The 12273-nt window shown below is 50.4% G+C and overlaps 2 protein-coding genes across 2 annotated transcripts in view; one reads left to right on the plus strand and one right to left on the minus strand.

Moving 5' to 3' along the window:
* The window catches only part of ACP6 (acid phosphatase 6, lysophosphatidic), a gene marked incomplete at its 5' end in the record, with an annotated part of 6867 nt that extends 2863 nt beyond the window's left edge, over positions 1-4004 (plus strand). Inside the window, 5 exons of the mRNA XM_010149999.1 lie at positions 1256-1388; positions 1864-1964; positions 3095-3190; positions 3395-3560; positions 3870-4004. Coding sequence (XP_010148301.1) covers positions 1256-1388; positions 1864-1964; positions 3095-3190; positions 3395-3560; positions 3870-4004 — 631 coding nt within the window. The remainder of the gene's footprint in view (positions 1-1255; positions 1389-1863; positions 1965-3094; positions 3191-3394; positions 3561-3869) is intronic.
* Positions 4005-9185: 5181 nt separating this feature from the next.
* Positions 9186-11355, minus strand: BCL9 (B-cell CLL/lymphoma 9). The gene has a single exon (XM_010149998.1). It carries the CDS (start codon positions 11332-11334, stop codon positions 10273-10275), a length of 1062 nt encoding a protein of 353 aa, XP_010148300.1. The 5' UTR covers positions 11335-11355; the 3' UTR covers positions 9186-10272.
* Between the last annotated feature and the right edge of the window lie 918 nt (positions 11356-12273).

Below are 12273 nucleotides of genomic sequence, written 5' to 3' on the forward strand. Positions count from 1 at the left end.
CCAGGCTGGATGAGGCTTTGAGCAACCTGGTCTAGTGGAAGGTGTCCCTGCCCATGGCAGGGGGGTTGGAACTGGATGGTCTTTAAGGTCCCTTTCAATCCATACCATTCTGTGATTCTATGATTTATACCTTGTGGAAACTGAAATACACTCTGCCTTGACACATTTAACAGAGACCAGTGAAGTAAAATACAGAACATCCTACATGGAACACTCATGTTTGCAGTCAGGTACTCTGAATGCCTGTGCCAGGTTGGGCATGGAGTGGAAACTGAGCAAAGAGAGGCAAACCTACCACAGTTTGGTGGGTTATACATGAGCATATTTTTTGTCAAAGATGCAGGAGTTGTCAGAATTCGCTTGCAAAAGCTCCTGCTGTAATGCTGGGCGCTGCGGGCAAAGGATTGTTCTTGACAGTGGTGCGGGGACAGCTGCCTCTAGCAACATCAGCTCTCTGAAACGGGACAGTGGCAGTCCAAAACTGCGAGCTCTTCCGCTCCCTCTCCCTGCGGCCCACCACCGAGCACCACATCTGGGTGTATTTTTTTAAGCTACAGTAAGAAGCACTGCCTCAGCTCACAGGCTACCTGTGCCAGAGCTTCCAGCACATTTGATTTTAAACAGACACTAGAGCTGTTCCTAAAAAATATAAAAAGCAAACCACTTCCCACCTCCTCCCCAACAGATCAGGGTCAGAGGAAACAAGATCTATGCAACATGTTTTGCTTGAAGTACATGGATATTCTCAGCTAAACATTTAAAAATAGAATTTAAAACGGTGTGGAGGCAAGTGGCTTCTAACAAAGCGAGAGGTGAATTTACGCTGCAAGTGAGTATCAAGGTGTTTCCCTTTTCTTGCAGCAGTCAGTTCAAAGCTTCTACCCTTTCTTCTTTCATGAGGCAGGTAAAGGCCTGAAGACACAGACTTGTACAGTTCCAGCATGACCAGATCTGTTAACTGATACACAGCCCTTGTTTATGGGAACCACTTCTGAGGCGTTCACATCTCAGTTCCCCCCGCCACCAACCTGTGAGAGCAGAAAGCCAGCTCCAGTCCTTGACTTCTAGACACTGGGTCTGTCCACGCTGCAACCTAGACTCCCAATATCCGGAACCCCTCAGTGTCCTGTGGTGCTTCTCTTCTTCCACTCACTGATGTGAAGCAACTCCGCTGGGCTGGAATCACAGAAAGAGCCAAAAGATACCCAGTCTGATGTATGAAAAGATCTGTTTTGTTTTTTTAATTCCCTGACAGGCATAGATTGAAGAATGCTCTGCAACAGCCAGGTATCTCTGATGACTTGAAAACAATTAAGGAGAAGATGGGGATCGATGACGATACGTCTGTGGACTTTTTTCTCCTCCTTGATAACATTCGTGCTGAGCAGGTGAGCCCTCTCTTCCCCGTGCAGTGAAGTAGAGCTGAGACCGCTGTTGGGCCTTGCCCTTACAAAGCTGCCGTGCTTTCCCTTTCCGGGCACGGAGTCACCTGGTTCCGGCATTCTACCCGTGAGCCAGACTGCGTCTGCTACTGAGAGCTGGGCATATTTGTACCCCCCTCTTAGTACCTCCTTTTGCTGGCGTTACCGTTAACTGGTCTGGCTGCCAGCTGACGAGCTCAAGGCGCCGCGTTCCCTTCACACAGAAACATATCCTCGAGAGCAAACCTCCATCCCTTTGGTGCGTAGGGCCTGTCTGTCTGCTTAAAACCATCCCGGAACTCCTCACAGGAATACCGTAGCGTGGCACTGTGGTACAGGTGCTGCGACATGAAGAGCCGCTTTCTGCGGGCGGTCACCTGCCTGCTTTCAGGCTGGCATCAGGCCGGGGCGAGCCCTGTTGTTATGCCGCATCTTCTTCCAGGCCCACGATTTGCCGAGCTGCCCCGCGCTGAGGAACTTTCAGCAGACAGTTGAGCGTCGGTCCGTTGACTCGCTGCTTCTCCTTCTGGAAGACGGTTCAAGGTGACTGCCTGCATCCACGCCTCCAGCCTTAGGGGTTGTCTTAGGCTTATCCCCCACACCCCGAGGTTTGTGCCTCGGCCATCTCGGCGTAAAGTCCAGGGCCTTGAGTGAGGAACATGAGCTAGGAAAAAGGAGTCCACAACGAGGAGGCTGAGTTCTGGGCTTACAATAGGAGATGCTTCCAGCCCGAGCGCAGAGGCTGCCCAGGCGAGGCAGCCCTTGCAGCTGCACAACTACAGTCTGAACTCCAGCCTGGGAAGCTTGTCCCAGGGATGGCACCCGCACAGCTGAGCTGTGAAGGGTTGGCGCGAGTGGAAGAGGTGATGCCAGGCCATGCACTCATGTAACTACTTGCAGAGGAATCTGCTGCTGCGTGCAGTTCATTACCTCCTCCGCAGTTGTTAGCTGGGGTGGCTGAGCTCCTAACCTAGCAGCCGTTTTCCTTTGGGGTTCGTTCGCAGCTGCCGCGCTCTCTGGCTCTTCCCAGGTGGTGGCACAGGCCTTTTCTGGCAGGGCAGCAGCCCTTAGCCTTTAACTTGTATCTGAGGTCTCAGGCACGGGAAGACTGGTTTCCCCCGCTCCCACAACAGCCAGGAGGGCCTCAGTCACACTCACCCTCCCTTCCCACTGATGTATTCCTCAGGTAGAGGGGATTTTCATCATACCAGAATTTGTCTAAAGAGCTCCTCCCTGCTCAATACAGGGATAAAAACCAATTCTTAAATACAGCTGCCACCTTCCTGAATCCTGTCCCTTCCCACCAAACACCCCAACCGCTTCGGCTGCCGTTTTGCTGTCAGCTCCAGTCACCTTTTCCCTAGTTGAAAACCGTGCCTCCAGAAATCACAGCCAGGGAAACAGAACAGCATGGAGAACATCAAGGCGTTGCCAGAGTTCCCCTTGCGTGGGCCACACCTCATGAGACTGCTTGTTAGCACCTCTCCCAGCCTGTAATCCCGTTAGAATCCCTGCACAAACAAAAAGTATCCATAGGAATTGCATTTCACAGTTGTCAGCCGCACTCGGTGCGTGTTACCGATCTGTAAGAGAAAGGCAGGTTCCCAGATGGTTGAAGTTACTTGGTTTGATGGTTTAAAAAACTAGTAGACCTATTTCTGCTTCTTTTATAGAGAAGTTCTTCAGATGAGCATTGGTCTCCTTTTCCATACCTTACAGAAGAACATGACAGAAGCAGTAGATCCTTCATCTCCAGCTGAAAAAGCCAGGTACAGGGCAGATCTCTTCCTCTAATCATTAGAAATTCTGACTTGCTGCCAGCGTGAAAAGCTGGTTCAGAGAGATGTTGAACGTGTGGGGTGGAGAGACTGCGCGCTCATCTGCCTGCAGAAGCGCTACCGTCTATCCACGGGGGAACACAGCTAACATTTTAGGTGTGCTTTGTTTGCCTCTTTTCCTTCCCTTTTTATCAGAAAGCTCATTCTCTATGCCTCTCATGACACTACCCTTATTCCTCTCCTGGTGGCCCTGGGCACCTTCAATGGCAAGTGGCCACCTTACGCTGCAGACGTGACCCTGGAACTGTACCAGCACCGGCAGTCCAAAGAGTGGTTTGTTCGCCTGTCTTACCATGGAGAGGTAAGATCCCAGGGGAATCCCTCGCACAAACCTTGGTCTCTGGGTTTTGCCGCGCACGCGTGTGAAGCTGTGAAACAAGGCTTGTTTGAGCGTGCCATCAAGCCAGGTAACGGAGTGAGACACCTACAGCTGCACAAAGGTAGCCAGGATCCGTTTTCCGCTGAGCTGGCCCTTGACCTAGTGTGAGTTCAGGCACAGACTTCGAGGAACCTCTGCCTCGACTAGCTACCTCCCTGCCGCGGAACGCATCGGCAAAAATGGGCTTTGGCAGCGCACCGGATCTGTGATTGTGTCTCCTTGCCTTTGCAGGAGCAAGTGGTGAAAGGATGTAGAGCAGGTCTCTGCCCACTCGAAGACTTTCTGGAAGTTCTTTCCCAGTACTCTGTCAGTCCAGAGGAGTACAGTAACCTGTGCTCCCCAGTGGAGGGGACATCGTCAAACTGACTCGCGATTAAGTTGGTTTAAATTAAAATGTGTTTATTGTCACAATCTTTTGACTATTCTCCTTTATATTCCAGCCAGCCTTCCCTGTTCTAAGGGTATTTTAGATGGGGGGACAATTTCCTACCAGACAGAGGGTGGCACAGTGTCACCTTTCACTGTCAAAAAAAGATGACAGAAGGGGCGTAACAGAGTTCACTTCTGAGGTAGCCACACAAAAGCAGAGAGAGGCTGAAAGCAGCAAGGGGGAGCACAGACCTTTTAAAATTTCCCTGCTGCTTTAGCAGTGTGCGGGAAAACATACCTGTTCCTCATACGCTGGGACTGTGGGATGAAGCCCAGCTTGCCCTGGGCTACCAGACTGGAGAGCTTTGACGTACCAACTGCTTTTATGTACGGCACACTGCGGCAGCCACCGTGCCTTTCCCTCTCTCGTCACGTTGGAGGGTTGCGCTCCGCAGACAAACCTCCCGAATCGCTCAGCGTTTCGCTACCCCATCTTCTCGAGGGCGTTCTTGTGTGCACAAAACCCCCTCCGAAGGGACAGGAAGCCTCCCAACCTCCTGCAGTTACGGAAATTCTGCTGCCGACACGCGAGACAACCAGCAGCGGGAAAAGTACACGAACACGCACTCCGGGTGAACTCTGCTTAACATGCTTTACGCATGGAGTCCGGGGAGCTGCTACTGACTTCAGGTTGTGGCGGCGCTTGCTGAAACAGCAATACGCCAGCGTAGCCCGCAGAAGCCCTCCTAGCTGAGATGACGATGCTTTTCCCTGTAAGGCAGTACGATGGATCACCGTGTTGCCAAAAATCCCCATTTTTCAATCCGTAAGCAGAACTTGGATCCTGACCTGCTTTCTTTGCGATACGTAAAGGTTAAAACAAGGGGACCGCTTACTACAACAGCCCTGCAGTTTAGATTCTGCATTACCCCTCCTCAGGGAGCAGTGATGTTAATTTAAGTCATCGACAGGTATGTGACTGGAGGCACTATGCTACCTTCCCTTCTCCCAGAAGCGTGGGCTGGATTTACCTCTACTCTCTCATTAGCCTGCCCCCACCACAATTACATGTTGACAAGACGCATGCTGAACAGAATGATCTGAATACTAAATACATCGCTGGAGGTCTCGCGGAACTGCTATTAGAAGCTGTCAAAAAAGCAAAAACATTGCTATTTTCCACCCAGTTTTTATACAGCCTGAAAGCGTAATGCCATTATGTAAAAGTCAGCGGCCTACCCTTGCTTAGGAACAGCACGTTCTGCCCTAGTCAACCCCTCCTTACGCACGGCCTAAAGCATTCGGAGCACGGAAACATGAGGCGCACAACTGCGAGGTGTCTGGGAAAGGGGTATCAGGGAAGAGCTGGGTGTTTCTGAGACCACAGAACATAAGTTTCCAGAAATCGACAATCTCCCAAGGAACTAGCGCATTTACGTGAACAGGGTGACTCTTGGCAAGAACCGGGAAAGACACAGATCCCAAGGGACAGAAAGAGAAATCCAAAACGTTCTTACCCTAGGCTGTCCCACTTCGGGTTCCCTCAAACTGGAGCTGCTGACCCAAGTTGGTCTGCTTCCCCTGCTATTTCAGTCCAGCACCGTTAACTCACGTCGGTCAGCTTACACCTGGAAGACTCATTTCTTCCCCATTTTGCATGGCAAACCTATCCTCATCTACCAGGTTTCATTTAAGGCAATGTTAGTATAGCAGGTAATTGGCAAGAAAGATGTCAAATTTAAGGTTTTGTTTTCTCCTCATCCCCTCTTACAATTTCCAACATCCAGACAAAACAGCATCACTTTTCCTTCCTGGCTCATGCTCTGACTCAAAGACAATCATAAGCTCTAAACCCAAGTGCATAACGAGTCACGAGGACCTATGCCTCTCGGCACTGAAAGGTTTGCTGGTTGAAAGTCAAAAGGAGATCAAGAGAATAGCGAGCTTGGGATAGCCGCCAATAAACCCAACATAACCCAGGTAGCGGTTTGGGTCTTCTTAAGGCCTGAAGAACACTTCTGGTAACGCGCTTTAAGCTCAAAGTGGAAAAAGCACGATAAAGCTAGGTGTTGCACATCTACCTCAGCAAACAGCACTGCCAGCAGCGACTGGGAACTACGTGGGGCGGCTAAAACCTCCAAAAAAATTCAATTAGAGGTCACCGCGCCACAAATGACACAGCACATGTGCAAGACAACTCACCCTTTTTTGGTGAGGAATTGCTACCCATCGATACAGCGACGTGTGCTCTACTCAGTACAGGCCGACATCAAACACGGATCATTTCCCCTCGAGAAGTACCAAAATAGGGAACAGGTTTCAGGCAGGAGGCTGCACAAGGAAAGCACTCGCCGTCGTGAGCACAGAAGACCACCACCGGCGAGCCGTAGCCTTTTCTGTCAGCGGAACAAACGCCAGCACAGCCGCCGGCCAGCACGCCAAGCACCGCCAAATTCAGCCCCGCATATGCTATATCCGTACCGGCCCCGGCACCACCAACGCTGCGTTCCAGCAGTCACAGCAGAGCGTTTAGGATTCACACTTGCCCTCAGGAAGGGTCAGACACCCGCATCACCCCAAGTCAGGATACGCGTGTTGTACCAGAAGCACCACCAGTATCCACATCCCAAGCAAGGCTGACGTAGATCAGATCCCCGCATCCTGGTCTGTCTTCTGAAATCTGACCCACCGGATACCGCCAGGCCGTCAGGGCTGAACTCCTACAGCTGGCTACTTGCTCCTCACGTTCTTTGGTCGGTTAGCTAGCCCACAATACAGGTACAAAGCTCAAGTTTATTTGGATGCTGCTTAAAACTACCAGGATACATCACAGCTGACCTGTTCGCAGCAGCCTACTCCTTTAAAACAAACAGATTTCAAATACTTTAAACTTTTGATTTAGCAGGCGCATTACTTCGCGTTTCAGAAGTTCACCATCTGCTGGGTTTACCTTTTAAGTCTCTCCGCGCTCCGGCTGCGCAGCCATCTGGGATGAGATAATTTGAACAGCAGACTGTTTCCTCCCATGTTACTAGAGAGGAAGAGCAGCCAAGCATGTATGAATAAAGTCTACTTCATTCTTTCCAACAAAGGTGGAGGAGGATGATTTGAAAGTTTAAAAAAAAAAAAAATTAAACACCACACAAAAAAAAGAGGAGGGGGAGGAGAAGGAAACTAAAAATGGCAACCCCCACTTTCCGTCTTCAACGGCACCATGACTACCAGAGCTGAGTCAACGCTACTACGGATTACAAGCACGCGGGAGAGAACAGAGCCTGACTCAGAGAACCCAAGGTGAATCTGCAAGGCTGGCAGCTAGAAAGCTTTCTCATTTGTGAAGCAAGAATGGGAGACGTAGAATCGGGACAAAACAAAGAAGTTCAGCCTACGCCTACCAAGTCGGTTCTTTCCCTGACCGCAGCCAGCTAAGGCATTCACACCTCTTCACCATCAGCCAGTGCCACTGAGGTTACGTGCGCCAGCGCGGAACACACATCTTCCACATTTCCTTTCAGAAACATCTCGTTAAGACACCAAACACCAAGCACCTGAAGTTAGACGGACAGAGCAGGAACTTTCACTATCCAACGCCTTGGAAACGCATCCTTTTGCTAGCAATTGGTTTTGAAACGGTGAGCCCCTTACGCTAATTTTTCCTAGAGCGAGGCGCAGTCATCTCAAACCCTTTCCTATTCAGGATACCTCAACAGGCATAGGAAGCCCTGAGGAAGGCTGTTACAAAACCTAAACCCTCCAGGTTGTTCCTACAATGAGAAGTTTGCTTTGTTCGACACGGTAAGAACAGCCGGGAGCCTGCGGCGGAAGCGGCAATGCTTGACAAGGTTGCGCCGTGACAGTTGCCGTGCAGGTCCCTCAGACGGGAGCTGCGCAGCCCGTTGAGAGAGGGGGTGACTCCGCTCTACAGAAATAACGCTCACTGTGTCACTGTCAGCTCCCTCGAAAACCCCGACAAGCCCGTGCTTCAGGCGCGCTGCTTGTCTCGTCAGAGGGAAGCACCACAACAGACAGCCTACACTTTGTCAAAAAAGAGTAATTCTCACACAAAAAAAAAACAACACTGTAAATTTGCATGACAGCACAAAGGTGAATTTGGAAGCAGGCAACAGAAGGCTGGGAGACTTTCATGCCTCCAGGGGTACAACATGAGCGAAGCCATGCAACACTAGCAACGAAACGTCGGTAAGCCGGACGCCGACAGCCGTGCTTTTTCCACCCATTAAGGATCAGTTAACTCTGAAAAACTCCCGCGCACAAGTATGTTAAAAGACAGCCATTCCCCACGTGATTCTCACACTGACAGCCAGCCCTCTGCGGAAACTACTCATCAAAATAACCTCCATCCTTCACTTCCACTTGCTGTTACTGGAAATGACACGCTCCCTACAAAAAAAGACCACGGAGCCCACGCTCCGCCCTACAGATCCACACGCGGCTCATCCTGGTCTTCTCCAGCAGCGGGGCTCAACTCCCGACCCACGTTTCAGCGTCCGGTCTTTCACTCCTCGTAGGCAAAACCATAAAACCTTCTTGCCAAAATTCTCTCAAAAGGCAAGTTTGACAAGACAGGGGATTAGGAAGTGATCGATGAGCACCGTGGCAAAGCAACAATTTACCCAGCGGGGTTGTCTTGGTAAAAATCTGCTTACTGACCATTTCTCTCTCACCCTTGTTATTGAAGTTCATCGGTTCCTCACTCCCTCAGCCTCCGAGCGCCGGCACTCAGAGACACTACCCAATCCAAAGGCCCCGAGGCAGGGGGGGGAACACAACCCCAGTGCCCTGCAGACGAAAGCTCAACACCACGTCCCTTGTAGTGCTGCAAACACTCACCAGGAGGAAGTGACGAAGACACCAAGCTTCATCTATTCCTTAACCCTCAATAAATTGAAGGGAAGAACTGTGACTGTGGTCCCTGGGGTGTTCCAAAATAAATCCTCGCTCCGAGGAGGAGGAGGAAGCAGCTCAGTTCAGGATTAAGCAAAGAGAAGTGAGGCGCACACAGCTGCCTGCTGGCCAGGCTTTTAGGAGCTGCCGAAGCTTACCCCGCCTGGGCTCTAGGCTGGTGGTGATCACAAGGAAGAGCAGAGTCACAGGGCCAGATGATGTCTGATGTACACAGAAACAACTGGAGTGGATAAAGAAGACAGTTCATTTTTGTAAGAAACAATATATTTTATTTTTCTGACACCACAGCCCTGGCGAGTGGTTTTGTACCAAATTTAATGGAGGTTACACAGAACGTTTTACGCTGGGGAGGAAAAAAAAAAATAACCACAAAAAAATCCTGGATAACTTTTAGTGTCTGTTCCACTCCCACATTAATAAAATCACTTGGGGTTTCTAAGAAAAGGAGAATAGGAAACAGTGAGAGAAGACTACTGTAGGATGTAACAGTGTCCAAGTCCAGCCCCTTCCTAAAAGTGGGGAGCGTCCCCACGTGAGGAGAGGCTCTCCTAGATTTACTCCCCAAAATAACACAATGTATTGCAGCTGCCATAGGAGGAGACAGAAGGGGGACGGAGAGAGAGAGAAGCCTATTTAATAAAGAGTGGGAGGGAGAGACAGAAGGTGCTGGACAGCACGCCATAATTTGAAAAATATGTCCTTAACTTATTATTTATTTCTTTTAAAAGATTCCCCTCACTGAACTTAAGTTCCTTTTTGTGCTTTTCATTAATACTCTGCTCTGAGGTCGTAGTTTGGTTTTTCTATACATTGGAGTTGAAGGAAAATAGTCCGAAGTTCTGAAGATGGATTCTCCACCTAAAGTAAACAGCCTAGAATCCCATTCTCCTCTCACCCCAAAGACTAAAGTCTCTGCTAAAATCCCTTTTACAATATAGTACAGTACACAAAAAACCCCAAAAATAACCGAGAGTCCTGGGAGAAGCCAGTCCGAAGGACGTAAACATACAGAGAATGGTGCAACTTGTGACAAATGGCAATTCTCAAAATACAGCTACAGATTCTCAAAGCAGGTGCCGTCACGGGATACCCAAGTCCACAAAAATAATTTTTAAAAAATAAATCTTAAAAAAAAACAACCTGTTAAAATGAATAATTTTTTTTCTTTTTTTTTTTTTTTTTCAGGTAATTCCATACATTCGAGATTTCCCAAAGCATCCTCTGGTCTCTTTTCACCTATTGCATGGCCAAACTGTACTCCTGAAGCTCCCAAAAAAGCCCTCAGGACTTGGAATCTCATCTTGACAAGGATCAGAACATCCAGTCTTATGGTAGCAGCTTAAAACATCATGTTCCCTGGGTTTCCAGGGCCTTGGCTAAATCCTCCCATGCCAACGTCAGCAGCCATACCTCGGGGCCTCATCTGGGGGGGAATCATGATGTTTTGTTGGGGTCCCATCATGCCCTGCATTGACATCATCATACCAGGTGACCCCACAGGGCCTGGGTGGCTGTACAGCCCCGCAGGGGCTCGGTCCTTGCCTGGGATCATGCCCACGGCAGCCACGGGGTTACTCATTAGCGCGGGCTGGCCAGGCATCGCCGTTTGTGCTGGTGACATCATGCGGTGGTGCGGCCCCATCATGCCTTGCTGCAGGAAGGCAGGTGGTCTCATAGGGTTATGACCTGGCATGGACGGAGCCGTCCCAAGAGGGATATCCGGAGTTCCCACAGGCCCGGGGCCCCCCATGCCAGGCAACGTTAGTCCCATCCTCGGGGTCTGCTCTCCTATCATCCCCTGCATGTGGGAGAAGCCAGGCCCAGGACCCTGGGGCTGCTTGCGGCCCGGCACCTCCCCACGAGGGAAATACTGTAGTGTCTGGCTCGGCTTCTCCGATGGGATAATCCTGGACAGGTCAAACTCGGGAATTCCCGTGGCTCCAGGACGGATCACCTCCTGCAGCTCTGGATCAGTGAAAACCGAAGGCATATTGTTTCCAAGAACAGTGAAGGAGTCTGGACCGCCAGGGCCTCCAGTCTTGCAAAGTGCTGGATCTGTCGAACTTTGGGGCAGGTTGGTGGGACGCCCCAGAGGTCCTTCTCCGTGGAAGCCCATCCCCGCTGGGAAGTTGCCTTGTCCACCGCTGGGCCCGTTGTGTGGAAATGGCACCTGCTGTGGAGGGGACTGTACGGGAGGGAATCCCTGCGGGAAGCCCAGGCGTCCTTGAGGTACCATTGGAGACTCCTGGGAACCGTGCCCCATCATCGGGTTGTGTGACATCAGGCCGGGTCCCACGGGGACCCCATGAGGAGGTATATTGGGTCCCATAGCATTTGGAGAGGGCATCTGGTTGTTATGGGAAAGAGGCTGGGTCATTCCCATTGGGCTAAGGGTTGGCATTGGACCCACTGGGTTTGGACCTGAAATTCGAGGATTCTGAGAATTAATGCCCATTCCTAGGGAAGAAACAAGGAATCACATTTAGATAACAGCCGATAACAATCAACTAAGCTATCAGAGAGCTTGCTGCAAGGTTACCGGGTCCACACACAGAAACAAGAAAAACAAACATCAGAAGCAGCTCTGGAAAATGCCATTTTAGCCAGAAAATTGATGCCACCTGCCCGGCTGCCTCCCTCAGCTTGTCGCTGCCCCATCAAAAAGGGACTAAAGCCTGCTCTGCCAGTGGGGTCTCCATCCCATCCATGCCTTCACTACTTCCCTGGCAGGCTGGATGATGCAGGCAGTAACAACCACATCTGTGGCTGATTATCAGCACATGGACACTTGTCCACTGGGAGGTGACTGAACCTCCTTTTAAAAATCAGATAACCTTCGTGAGACTAGGCGGCAGCGATCAATGGGGTTAATGAGCTATCCTCACGAACTTATTCAATTAGCCAGCCTCACGGAGGTATATTCAGCCACCCTGATCGCTACCATGTGCAACAGGCAGCAAAGCTACAGGTAAACTCACCAACAATTTGTTACCGCTCTCGGGAAACATCTGCTCACCCCCCTCCTGCAGCTGTGTTCATTCCACTGGGTGGAGGGGCTACGGCCTACTCTTGTATTATCTAGGTACTCATGAACATTCAGCGAGGACTGGACTGGTCATAAACACGCTCACCCACAAGACAGCCCAAAAGGGCGACGTTTTATTTCACTTTCCCTTTAACTCTCTTGGGTAGGGACCAGGACAGTTTCCCCTCAGTGCTGGCTGAGGTGACCTGCCGTTACACATTCCCTATACGGAAAGATGCACGCGTTGAGAAAGTGCTCCAACACTCTTTTCTGTGACAAAGGCAATCCACAAAACCCAGGAAAAGACCAGACCAT

Source organism: Eurypyga helias, unplaced genomic scaffold, assembly GCF_000690775.1.
Source record: "Eurypyga helias isolate BGI_N326 unplaced genomic scaffold, ASM69077v1 scaffold45294, whole genome shotgun sequence".
Taxonomy (NCBI): domain Eukaryota; kingdom Metazoa; phylum Chordata; class Aves; order Eurypygiformes; family Eurypygidae; genus Eurypyga; species Eurypyga helias.